This window comes from Trichosurus vulpecula, chromosome 8, assembly GCF_011100635.1.
Source record: "Trichosurus vulpecula isolate mTriVul1 chromosome 8, mTriVul1.pri, whole genome shotgun sequence".
In the NCBI taxonomy this organism is placed as follows: Eukaryota; Metazoa; Chordata; class Mammalia; order Diprotodontia; family Phalangeridae; genus Trichosurus; species Trichosurus vulpecula.
The window spans coordinates 91365361-91379456 of NC_050580.1; the positions used below are offsets into that span (position 1 = coordinate 91365361).

The 14096-nt window shown below is 36.0% G+C and overlaps 1 protein-coding gene across 1 annotated transcript in view; it reads right to left on the reverse strand.

Annotated features, from left to right (window-relative positions):
• Positions 1-3815: 3815 nt before the first annotated feature.
• Positions 3816-14096, reverse strand: part of WDR11 (WD repeat domain 11) — an 83385-nt gene continuing 73104 nt past the window's right edge. Inside the window, exons 23-29 of the mRNA XM_036735332.1 lie at positions 12591-12771; positions 11519-11614; positions 9797-9962; positions 9190-9287; positions 8546-8691; positions 6929-7008; positions 3816-5293 (exon numbers count right to left, since the gene is read on the reverse strand). Coding sequence (XP_036591227.1) covers positions 5136-5293; positions 6929-7008; positions 8546-8691; positions 9190-9287; positions 9797-9962; positions 11519-11614; positions 12591-12771 — 925 coding nt within the window. The 3' untranslated portion in view covers positions 3816-5135. The remainder of the gene's footprint in view (positions 5294-6928; positions 7009-8545; positions 8692-9189; positions 9288-9796; positions 9963-11518; positions 11615-12590; positions 12772-14096) is intronic.

The window sequence follows — 14096 nt, forward strand, 5'->3', positions numbered from 1 at the left end:
TACGTGTATGTGTGATTCTCTTCCCTAGGAGGAGCACTATGGAGGCACCAGACACCCCTTTCCTTCAAGGGGTTGTAGACAGAGTGCCAAAGGCTATTTATTTACTTTCTCCTGCGGGGTCTCCCTAAGGAAAGCTTTGGAGGAGTCAGTAAAGATAGGGGAAGGTGGGAGGATAATACAGCAGAGACCCCTGGGGCAGGTTGGCCTTAGGCAAAGCACAGAGTTATACAGTGGCAACCTTATGGTGCCCAGTAGAGGATCAGGAAGCACTGGGAAAGAGTATGGGTACACCTTAAGAGAATGCAAGCTCCATGGGGGAGAAAGATTGTTTTCTTTTTGCTTTGTATCCACAGTACCTCTTATATAGGAGTTTAACAAGTACTTGCTGCATTAAATGGATTACAGCAGTTCACAAACTGCTTTCCTTGTGATAGCTGTGTGAAGAAGTGGTGAGGGGATTTCAGAACTGAGTGAATGACAGACACCCTAAAGAGGAATCAATAACAGCTCCTACTTTTGAACTATGGTATGCCACAGGGGTGAGTCACACAACCTTGCCAATTGTGTTTACTAGAAATCTGTAGTTCATAATCTCAACTGGATCTTCACTGCAGCCTACTTGCACAGGGATACCCAGGTGGACAGTTCTGATAAAACATGGGTCTCAAGTCAAGAAGACTCAAGCTAAAATCCTGCCTCTAGCACCTAACTCCCAGGATTGCTGTGAGGGGCAAATGACTAAATATTTATTTGTAAACTGCTTTGCAAACTTCAAAGCACTATATACATGTTATTAGTAATCTTTTTATAATAGGCCTGTGTTATTGCTTCAGGACAACAAAAATCAACCTGGTTGGACAGATAAATTTTTAGAATCCATACTTTAATTCAACCAAAGCTCTTAGAAGAACAAAAGCAATGACCCTTCTCTCTCAGGAGGGCTTTGATTCCTTCTCTACTGAGTCACACTTTCCCTTATCTCCCCTATTTCACAAATCAAATCTCCATTCTCTCCTCCGCTCTAGATGGCTCGTCTCTTTGCCAAGTCCCTGGATCCTATCTATCCCCTGGTTTCTTCCAAAAGCTTGACCCTTCTCATCTACGGTATCTCCTTAGTGACAGATTCCTTCATATGCCAAGGTCTTTTCCATCCTTTAAAAAAGAAAACAAAACCCACTCACCTGTCCTGCCTTTAAATGATCAGATGACGTCTTGTATTTCTATTCCTTCTTACATTTCTCCAGGCAAACCAACAGAAGTTGTCTCTCACAGGGCTTCTCAAATTTTTTTCTACTCACAAGCCCTTTTGGTGTTTCAGTAGCACTTGCTGGCACTTTGTAGCCTGAGGGGGCACACAGTGCAAAGTTGGCATGCTTTGTGTTCAGAACCAGGGCTAGTTGTGTGATACAACATGGGCAAGCCCTGCCAGGATCCATGATGTGTTTGATTTTTAATTAACTTTTGGTCACTGAGCGTTCAGAAACCTTTTACTGTCATGTGACCCACAGTTTAAGAAGCACTGGTCTATCACAATGATTACAACAAAGTAAATGAAAAGAACAAAAATCAAAACTGAATGCTGCAGTTTCTTATTTCTCTTCTTCGTAAAGGCGGGGGTGGGTGGGAGAGGATGGGGGTCAAACTATAAACTATCAGACTCATTTAATGTATAGGTTAATTTTGAACTGATTTTTTTTCCTTTTTATTAAGTGTTACAAAGAATAGTTTTTTTTTGCATAGGGGACGGGTGTGTTTGGAAATGAAGGTGAAAAACACGTTTAGTAAAAAGAGGTCATCTATATTATTCCTTCTACTTCATGTGTCACTCGTTCTGCATTCACTTGCAATCTAGCATCTAACTTCACTAAACAACTGAAACTTGATCTCTAGGGTTGACAACATGCTCAACTGCTAAATCCAAGCCTCTCATCCTATTTGAGTCCCCAGCAGCTATTGGCCATCGTCCACCTCCCACTTTAACTGAGGGTATCTGGTAAAGCTCTGTATTTGGCCTTTTTCTCTGTGTACCTTTTCTCAGTGATCATCGCCTTCTATGGGTTTATCACCTCTAATAGATGAGTCCCAAATCCAGGTCTCGCTGCTCTTGAACATTCCAACCTAACTCTGTTTATTGGGTGTACTTGACCTTTCCATCTGGATATTCCATTTGCCTCTGAAATGAGACATATTCAAAATAGGATTTATTTATAGAATTTATTTATATTATAAAATTTATTTTTGCCTCTTTCAAATTTCCCTGTTTCTGTGCATGACACTACCATCCTTGCAGGCAACCTGGTTTTTCATTTGTGTAACTGGTAATAATTACAAGCCAGGGCACACTGAAAAGTGTTGGCACAAAATACTGCTCCTTGGTCCTAGGTCCTTCATCTTTATTTTCTATGTTGTTACCACTTGCCTTAGGCTTGGCTGTAGGATTCAAGGACTGAAATTATCACAGCCAGCACTACCACATAACCCCTTCTTTGGGAATAAGGTACCAAAAGAATAAAACAAGAGCATCTTTATGAACTCTACTGCTCTAGAATACAATTTTCATTCTTGTTATACTCACCAAGTCAAGGGTCCAGTGTCAATTGTCACCTCCACATATTACTTCAGTATTTCACATATCTTAATTTAAGGCTTAAAGAGCTGGTTGATTGGTGAAAAAAATTAAATTACAGACACTGAATCATATTAACATGCCGAAAAGCTACTAGTTCTGACTGTCTCTTGCATAGAGGGATTCTTGTAATAGGTTTTACTTATGTCAGGTAATTTCAGAATCTGGTCACTGGCTTCCAAATACTTAGTGAATCATACATTTGTTTTCTTTCTGTAAGATCTTCCAGGGCAGTAAGTGCAGAGGTGTTAGGGGTGGGACAGGGAGTGGGAACCTTCTTCCTACCCTACTAATTGCAAACTCTAGGTCAAATCCTCCTATTTGAGAATTCCAATCACTGGTGCATCACAGCAGAGAGGAAATCTTCATTAATACCAAGGATAAACTTGAAATTGAAGACTAAAGACTAGGCAAAAAGAGCCACAGACAAAGATGTACTAGTAAAAGAATAGGAATTTCCTATTATGGTCTCGTGTTTGAGCCAGGGTCCATCAGCAATGTCACTAATTGTATGAAATCAAAATGTTAGTTAAATGGACTTTGTATTCTGACCATTTATTGATTCAAAAAGTGAGCAGAAAAATCACCTGCTTAGCTGACACAAAGATAAAGGACATGTGATCTTTCCATTTCAACGCATTAACCTAAATCACAACACAATGGGTTTGACGTTATTTAACTTTTTATTTTTTTATGTGACTTTAAATGAATTTTTGCAATGATTTAATACTGTTAACATCCCATAAAGAAGGTAGTGATTAAAGCTGAACATTAAATATAAGTACAACACTCAGACTACAAAGTTAAAACACAGAGACCTCAAGAATGAGGCCACTTGAACGTGACATCACAAGACCAGAAATCCAGAATGCACATCTAATATTCCCATGGTATAGAGCAGAATTCAAAGCTAAATATCCCCAATCATGCACAGTACAGGCTATATTTTAAAGGAACTATTTTTCTATGTCATATGTGGATGATGCATAAAGTATAGAGTTTTATACTAACACTGCCCCTGGTTGCTTAAAAGTTAATCCTTAAGGCAAGTCTTTCTGTGTATTTATTTTTCCCACATCAACATAATTATATAGATTTTGTTTGCAATCCATGAATGGAATGTACATTATGGTATACAGAGCATTTAGCAGGAAGACAAGACACACTGTAGCAAAACATTTAAGTTTTCTGTTCATAGAAATGAAGTCACATTTTAATGTATATAAAAAACTATGAATTGATCATTATAGTTAACATTTTAATTTTATTTATGATAAATACCATTTTCACATAGGAGAAAAACTTTTACAGTGTTAAAAACATATGTAGCTCTCAAACATTGGATAACTGCAAATTTATCTTCTTTAACATAGGAAATAATTATTTTAATTTTAAGAGGCTATAATATAGAAATTTGTACAACTGCTTAAAATAAAGATTTCAAAGTCATAATAGTTTTAAATGATTTCAGAATTAAATTCCCTAAAAATGTCTATTTAGTTTGAGTGTAACATTTCAATGGCCTCAAATACATGTTTGATTTCTAAAATATTCCTGTCAATCACAAGTATAAGTAAACAGAACATGTCTGCCTCAGATCTGCTGAGAAATAAAGCACCAAGAATGATAAGGAAAACAAGATATCTTAAGATGCAGAAAAACATTTTTAAAAAGAATGTTTACAACGGAAAAATGCCAGTATCTCCCCTCCCTTGCTGTACCCCCTCCAAAAATATCTATGCTGCTAAATGGAAAAATTCAGAGATACTCATTAACGACAAGGTGGAATTCACCTTTTGAGCTATGAATCTAAAATGATGCAAAAAACAAATGCATCAGCCAAAATAACCGTAAGGGTGAGGGTGTTCTCAAGGCAAGAAAAAGCAAAGAATGCTTTGGTGAATCAGATTTATTGAAACATTTTTGCCTTCTAGGAATCTCAATCCTCTGTGTGTGTGTGTGTGTGTGTGTGTGTGTGTGTGTGTGTGCACGCGCGCGCATGTGTGTATACATATATACATATATAGATATACAGATATACACATATGTATACACACTATCTAAATATACAGTGCAAAGGAATTCTAATTTTCCCATAGAACTTTCATTATAGTTTTTTAAATATCTCAGATTTTGGCAAATGACAAGCATTTACCCTGTCTCTTGACTCTAAGTTCATAAAATAAAAAGTACATTTCAGGAATTTTTAAGTCTCTCCAAAATTTTATAAAACTTTAACATAGTCACAAAATCTTAAGTGTTTTATATTTTCCACATGATAAACACAAGATACAGAAATTGCCCCTAAAAGTTAAATCCTTATGTAATATTCTGCACATATAGCTTTATCACAAGTTAAGACACCTTACAAGTACGCTGTTTACGAGAAAAGACACATTTTTTGATGGCATCCTCACCATTCTCTGAATTAGGACTGTGACTAACGGCAAGATCAATTTAACCATCACCTTCTTGCTAATGCCAAATTTTTACGGTGTGCATAAACCTGTCATTCTTCAGTCATTTCGGTCTTGGGCTGTTCCAGTTCATTCAATAAATCTTTACCAGCTGCTCCTGCTTTCGAGGCAAAAAGGACAGCTCCCTGTTTAAAACCGAGGTTCTTCAAACTCCGGGCATAATCTGCATATACTGCCAGGATTAGTTTTTGTATGGACCGAGGTTAAGGAACAAGTGAGGGTAAAACGAGCTCATCATTAAGTTCCAAACCTTGGATGAGGTCAAGAAGTCTTCAATGATTGTGCGTTTTGTAGCCATCATTTTTTACATTAAAGAACCCTCTTATCATATAGGTATAGTCTAAAAAATAAGAGATGATAAATGACAGGTGACAAAAGAAGAGCTTGTATTAACTGAAGCTTGGCAATTCAGATGATGTGTATAGTGGCATAGTTTACAAACAGAGGGAATTATAAAGGACTATATCAGATACTATGTTGATAATTTATTTTAAAGCATACTTCTTAGAAAGATTAGGAACAATAAGATGAGAGCAAGATAATCTGCCCAGTCGTATATTCACTCATTTTAGGCACTTTTTCATTTATATAGAAGAACCCTTTCTGTGCAAGGGTAATACTTCTCGTTAGAAATTTTTACTGTAAGACCCACTACTTGCAATAAGATTCCTGAACTCAAAAGTTGGTTTTTCCCAGGGAGAAATACCAACTGATGCTTTCATAGGCTAAACCCAAGTGAAACTCGGGAAAAGAAAACAGGTGAACATTGAGAATGCAGAAGAAAAGATATTTATGAGCACATTTCAGTTACATTTTAAAAGTAGGTAAAAAAGAGTGGGGAAACACTTTAAAGCTCAAAACCTGGCATTTTTGCAGAGTAGTTATCTGTATTACTTATGACATTTTAAATGGCTTCTCCAAAAGAAAAGCCTTCAATCACAGTATCAAGCACTAAAATTAAGGCAAGAGCTGGATATTTTCTTCAGACTCCATCATTAACTACCTGTGAGAGTCTGGCTAAGTCAGTGTTTCTCATAGGGACAAATCATGTACTCTCTACCTACCAACTTCGGAAACTGTGTGCACAAAATTTTAAAAAGTGAGAAAATGCATTGAGAAAGGCAATAGAGTAAAGTACCATTACTCTAAAATATCCACACATTCTTCATCTCAAAGGAAAAACATTAAGCTGACTGTTAGCAGAATAAAGAAAGTAAGTATAATTCTAGAATGGGAGAGAATGAATAATTTGTGTGCGTGGCCTAGAAGTTTTCAAAACATTGTATCTTCTCAGATTTTTAACTACCTGGGATAGTGGATGGAGTGACTGTAAAATATTTTACTTGTCCCAATAGCTAAGAATGAAAAGTAATGGGAAACATTTCCCAGAGAAATACATGAAATCTCCTTAACCAGAGCTATTTATGTGTGAGTTGTTTACATAACCAACAAAACCACTGTCTGCCCTTCATCTGTATTTCTTTGTCTATTTTCTCCATTTTTATTTTAAAAGAAAACCAAAACAAGATTTAATCCCTGTATTATGTTGCTTCCTGCAAACTTTTTTTATGGCCTACATGATCACTCCCCTAACTTGCATTTTGAGTACACATGTGTTCCAGGGTTTTCATTATCTACCACTTCCTGAGCTACAGACATCCAAAATCATGCCTCTAAACTAGATCTGTGATTCAGTGCAGTGTACGTTTTTCCCCCCAATATAATCTATGGTACCTGTCATGCAAACACAAAATGAGTAGCAATTCCCATTTACATACCCCTTCCCCACCGACAACGTGAATAAACACCCCAGTGCAAAGGATATTTGTGTCTTCATTTACTTCAATTGTGTCATACTTTAGACAAGCTTCAACAAATAAGGCAGCTCTATCAAAATGCCTCATGCTGGCAAATAGAAAAAAAGTGTTAGCATCTGACTTTTTGAAAGCTTTCAGCAAAGAGTGTAGAGGGATGGGTGAGGTGGGGAGAAGAGCATGATCCCACATGTTTATACACAGACTTTCCACAAATTATTCCTGTGAATTAGGTAATGCTACACAAAACTTTGGTTGTTTAAGTGAAAATACTTTTCCTTTATTCTGTTCTCAGGGGAGGTCTTCACTATTCTTTAAGCAAGGCATCTTTCTACTGAAGAAAACTGTTAATCAAATAGCTTCTCAGCCCTCCCCCAAAGACTAGACTGAAGAAAACCATGTTCTATAAATATTCCTTCTCAATTTTCATTTACTAGATAGGCTGGGTATGATAAGTCAGGGCTTCACACAAAAAGCACTTAATATGGAGCTCCCTCTGCTGTTGACTCAGAAAATAGTTTTTGTCACCAAAGTCAAATGGTTCGGTGTCAGGGATAGATATGGTTTTATTAACAGAAATAACAACAAAGAAGACACACTGCCAGCCACCTGCCTTTGCTACTCCAATGTAAAAAGCACTGGGCCTTCCCATCTGCTATGCGGTGGAATCTATATGTTTTCTATGTGTTTTTCTCAATTAGAATGTGAGCTTTTGGGGACTGTATCATTTTTCCATCTATATCCCCATTTGGCACACAGTAAATGCTTAAGGAATGTTTTTTACATTTTTCACAAATGGGAATGAGAGGCATTCCTACTTAGGAATCCAACAACAGTGCTACGTTTCGTCATTTATCCTCCATCTTAGGCTTTGTGCAGTTTGCTTTACTCCTCTAAAGGTAGTATTTTTGACTTGTTCTTTCTGAAAATTGAGGCAGTGGACAGTCAGCCCCCAGAATGAGGAAGACCTATGCTCAAGTCCTACCTGACACAAACTGGCTATAGGCAAGTCACTGAATCTCTTAGTTCTCTAGGCAACTAAAATGCAGAGAAGGGGTCAACCTGAATTGCACAGGGTGTTTGTTCATCTGGATATTGTCTATACCAATGGAATCACATTCTAGTACATAGAATATTCTATATGTCTGAATACTACAGTATACAATAACAGAAATATAGACTTGGAATTAATAAAGGTCTGAACTGGAAAGCTAGTTCTGATACTTACTAGCAATAGGTCTGGGGGGGGGGGTAAGACATTTATTTAAGCCTAAGCTCAGTTCCCTTTTCTATAAAATGGAGATTATAATAAAATCTGTAGAACAAATCTCACAGGATTCATTAGAAAAGTGCTTTGTAAGCTTTAAGGTGATAAGGAAACAGATGTAAGCTATTAATTTTTATCCAATACAGAACAGACTAACTTTATACATTATCAAAATAATTCTGAATCTAACTCCTATTTTTCAAGATGCTTGGTTCCTGATATACTTACGGACTTCTATACCTAAAATTGTAAGGAGAAAATACTCCTGAATTGAGATTTACTTGGAAGCAAACATTCACTTCAGAACCCACACCTACTAAATAGCCATCATAAGAACTGCTTAAAACACTCCTGGATTTACCTGTGTAGCATCTCCACCACTCTTGTAAAGCAGCCTAAGGACAGAAGGACCAAGATGGCCTTTGATTTCTGATTGACTTGTGGAGAGCAAAGATGATCAACCCATCGTTTCAAAACGTCAGCACATTCCTCTGAATTTAAACGAACCTTTGTAAGGTGTCCAAAGTAAAACAAAACAAAAGGTATGCTTAAATAAAAAGATAAAAAGGTATTTACGTGAAACTAGATCTCTGTCTAGACAACTACAGAGGAAACAACTGGTCTTCAATAAAGTTCAATTTGCCCTCAATTTTAGTATTTATTCTTTACTGAAAATAGTGATGACACCATTTTTGAGAAATGAAATGACTTCTGTCTAAGGCAAAGAAAATTTCTTTATTAATATTCAACTGCTCATTTTTATACTTTTGCAAATAAGGGTGGGCTTATCTCATAAGCATATATATTTATTGCTTTCATTAATTTGTTAATGATGTAGCTTCTCATTTTATATTTACATACATGTTCACATAGAAGGAAGGCATTTTTGTAATCAGAAGAACATAAGGGCTTAGAGGAAAGTTATTAATAATATTACGTGCTTTGAGAATTAAATGTTTCCATATCCTATTTTATGTATAGTAGTCTGAATTATTAATTACTTACTTTTGCAAGCCATGCTGCACGATTCCATTCACCATATGTCTGTAAATAGCGGCAGGCATCAGCAGCTTTGTCTATGAGACAGAGTAACTGAACTCCCTCTGGAAAATAAAGAATAAAAAGAAATCAAATAAAAACTTTCTAAAAATTAGAAAGCTGTTCCCAATTCTGGAATAAAGAAAATTCATTGTATGTAAAAAATCAACATTTAGCTAGATCCTTTGGTCTCACATAGCTTGCTGAAGTTTCCATCTTAAAACTGAAAGAAAATGTTTAAAGAAAATTCCTTGTATGGTATCACTGCTTCTCCACCAAAGCAACTAATATGAGAAGCACAAATATGGATGGAATCTGTAACGGTAAACACAGAAGACATAAGAATACCTGTTTTATCATTTACAAACACAAAAATGATGAGTTTTTCTAGTGTGCTTTTTTTTTTCGTTTTCCAAGTATATAATCACAAAAGACAGACCAAAAGATAATTATAATTAAACATTTTTGCAATAGTTAGATGTCTTGGTTTACCAAACCTTCAGGTGATAGATCACTAAATGAAGGACTATGATACACACACACACACCACAAACACACACGAACAAGACCTTACCTGCCAACTTGCCATTGGCGATCATATTGGTAGCAACCAACTTAATGGTACTTTGAGAAGGGCCGGAAGAGGTGACGGTTGTCACCAAACAAGCTTTCAGTGAATCACAGTAATAGTGCTGGTTATCTGCACTGGTTTCCAAAAGCAACTGCACAGCTCTGTCTGTCTAATAAGTAAAAAAAAAAAAGTTTCTCTAAATATGAGAATTTTCCTATTAATACAGGCTTTCTTATTTAGAATTTAATAAATGTCTGCTGAAGGATATAGCTTGAGGAAAGCTCTTAGTCTTAAAACATATTTTATTTATCTAGGAAAGAATGCAACTAAACATGGCATCACTTATTTAAAGTACATGAATAAATATCACACCTAAGTTTACACAGGGCTCAAAGCTAACACCAATCAGTTTTGTGTGAAAATCATTTGAAGTGGTAAGGATATGTTGGGAAATGAAGGTAATGGAAAAATGTAAAAAACAAAAGATCTCATTTTTTTAAAGGAGGGCAAAAAAACAAAAAACAAAAACAAAAGAAAATCATTTACACAAATAACTTTTTTGGGGAGTTGGGCAGGTAGCAAGAGGGAGGCATACACTACTTAGGCATTTCCTCCACTGATGTAGACAGGCATTTTGTCTATTTTTTAAAATTCTGGAGATCTGCCTGAAAGGCTAAGTGCTTGCACACGGCCAATGCGTGTAAGAGGTAGGACCTGAACAAGGTCCTCCCAACTCTTTGGCAAACTGCGTCTCCAGTTGACATTTTGTAGATAAAAGAAATATTGTCTCATTAACTACACGTTTACTTTCCAACGGAATAAAATTTCCATTTTTTTCCACTCAAAAAGGAGATATAGTGGAGACCCTGTCATTCTTAATAATGTAAGGGGTTTATTTCAGAGAAACCCACTTGTACTTGTATGAATTGATGTAAAGTGAGCAAAAACTAAGAGAACAATTTATACAGTTACAACACTGAAACATAAGGAAAAAAAACAGCTTGGAATAATGTAATAATAACTCTGATCAATGAAATGACCAGTCACAACCACAGAGACAGATGATGGGGTGATAGACCCAAGGTACATATGAGATACATTTTTGGACATAGATAATTTATGGATTTGTTTTGCTGGATGAAGATTACTTGTTAAAAGGATTTTCCTTTTTCACTGGAGAGAGGGGATAAGAATGTAACCTAATGATTGTGTTGCCAAAAAAAAAAAAAAAACAAAAAAAACCGCTAGTATTCATATGGTACTTTTGCAAAGTGCTATTTATACATATTATCTGATTTAATTTTCACAACAAACTAGTAAGGTAGATGATGTTATTATCCCCATTTTACAAATGAGGAAACTCAGGCTGAGAGGGTAAGTGAATTGCTAATGGTTACACACCCAGCTAGTAAGTTTTTAAGGTAGAATTTGAATTCAAATCTCCTCCCCCCACCCTTTCACACACACACATATATACATATTGAAAATCAAGTAGTATATAACAGATTAATGATTTCCCATATAGTAATATAATATTTCATAATGATAATTCACATATAATAATTTCCCATAAAGTCATCTTTTTCTGTTTTATACTGTATATGGAAATGTCTCTTGTTTTTTGGTTCAATAAATTCAGAATAAAAAACTAAAAAATATACAGCCTTAAAACAACAATATTATTCAACGCAAAAAAACCTCGTATAATTTAAAATGTTCATATACCTGACCCAAAAGAAGAAGCTGGTCTGCACACTTCCTTGTATGATCATAAGTTGACCGCTTTACTTCTTGTAGATTAACTCTTTCCAGCTGAAATTTCTATAGAACAAAATTATTTACTGAGACTTAGATCACACATACATCAGACCATTAATATTACAATGTAAAAATTATAGCACTTGGTAAAACAATTTTATTAAATGTTTCTTTGACTCCTTGAGAGTGTTTGTCCCTGTACGAAAAAAATGGATTGTTTGGGGGTAAGAGATACAAAAATGTTGAAGTTTTAGTCAGATCTAGAATAACAATGAAGTTCAAAACCAGAAAATTTCAAAAAAGTCAAGAAAAGTAGATTTTAATTTAGTGATCTAAAAAAAGAAAATTGCAAGAAACTTTGAGTTAAATATTTGAGAAGCAGGGCCTATGGAACAGAATGCTGCATATTCTGCTAGGCAGAGTCACTGTGTTTTGTTGGTTTTGTCTGTTTTTCCCTGAGACAAGGAAGGATTCAGCTGGAGTGGACGATAGGAGACTCTATCTGGAAATGACTGTGATGTAAAAATGAAAAAGCAAGTACTTTATCGGCACCTACTATGTGCCAGGCACTACAGAAACGAAGACAAAGGTGACCCAGTCCCTGCCTTCAAGGAGATGAGATTCTCTAAGGGGAGGCAATATATACACATACAAGTGTGTACGCATATGTATATGAAATGGTATGTCATATGTGAAAAAGGCAAGGCCTCTTTGGCGGGACCAAAAAGTGTATGAAGGGAAATACTGTGTAATAAAGAAGGCAAGGTAGGTTGGAGTCACTTGTGAAGATTTTAAATGCCTATCAGAAGAGTTCATATTTAACCACAGAGGTAAGAGGGAACCACTGGAGTTTACTGGGGAGTGACACGGTCAAACCTATGCTTTAGTAATATCAATTTGGTAGCTGAATGGAAGAGGAATTAGAGCATAAAGTGATGAGGTAGGGAGACTAACGAGGAGGCTATTACAACAGTCTACTGACAAAGCTATAAACATTCAGGATTATCATTTTAAAGAACTAAAATAAAAACTACAATACCTGAAAATATGAATTTTCACAGAGTATGTCATAACAAATATCCAGTGGGTTGGTCACCTTTTCCTGAGGCAAAGAAATATTATCAGTGTCTGTTGAGCTCTCTGATTTTTCCTGGGATAAACTGTGCAAATAGTGGGCAGCAACAGTCCAGAAATGCAGCTCTGATTCATCACCATACAGCCTGGGAAGTGAAAATCAAAGCCAGTGCACAGATATATATATACAGCACACCTCACGAAGCTTCAGCCCCTTCATACCACCCAGCAGCATATGAAGCTACAATATACCAGGACAGCTGCCAACAGATTTCCTTCACAAAATTCAACAGGCAGCTTGATTTGGTGGATAGTTACAAGAATGGCAAGTCTTTTAAACACATCCTATTTCTCTGCTACTCTGCCTACCTTTATTTCCCGATTTAAATTTATACCTCTTCTAATCCAAGGAAGAATCCTTTTAACAGAGCTCTAAGCTAGACAGACATAATTGATCACAATTCATTTATAGCTGAAAAAGTGTCAGACTTGTAAAAAGAACTGGGTTTAATTCTATCAGCAACACTTCCTGGCTGTTATGACTAGGAGCAAGGAATCTTCTCTTTGTGTCTCAGCTTCTTCATCTGCAAGATGGAGGTAATAATGGAGGAAGTATCTATGTCACAGGGTTGTTGTAAGGATCAAGTGAATTAATGTATAAAGAGCTTTGCATATCTTAAATGTCAGATTTTTAAATCTAGAAAACAGATTTGAATAGATTCATTTTACATTATAATGCAAACCTTCCCTAGGTTACATTAGATATAGAAAGTAGTCACTACTTGATATTCTAGGCAGATCAACTTCATACTGAAACTTTTAAATAAGAAGCTAAACTTGCATAAGGCTACATACACCAGGTCACTTGCCAAGATACAGATTATTTTTGTTTCAAGCATGTGGTAGTATTAGTGGAAAGCATGGTGAATTTGAAGTAAGAAAACCATGGTTTGAATCCTGTCTCTGCCACATACTACATGTGTGACTCTAAGTGAGTCATTTAACCTCTGATTCTTAATTTTCTCATGTTTAAAACTAGGAGGTTGGATAAATGGAACTCACAGGTCCCCCTCTGAACATTCCATCCTACGAAATGGCCTTTAGATGTTGCTGATAGTCTAGATTTTTGCTAAGAAAGCTGGAGACTTTCATCTTGATAATGCAAATAGGAAAAAAAATTATCATACATGATCATTTTTTGCAAAAGACCAACTCCATATCACTCCTACCATTTGCCTTCTCTACATCTACAGTTATCCTTTACACATCACAACTTTCTCAACTGCAGTTTCAATTTATTGCAGGTTGGCACGAGAATGGGAATTTTGGGGAGTTGTGAGGAAGCTGTAGATGACACACAAAAGCCAGCAGATGACACAGAGCCTATGACCAAACAGTTAACCCAAATTTTACAATAAGGTACTGTAATCATCCCATAAAAGAAAAAGGAAAAATTCACTCTTTTTCTCTG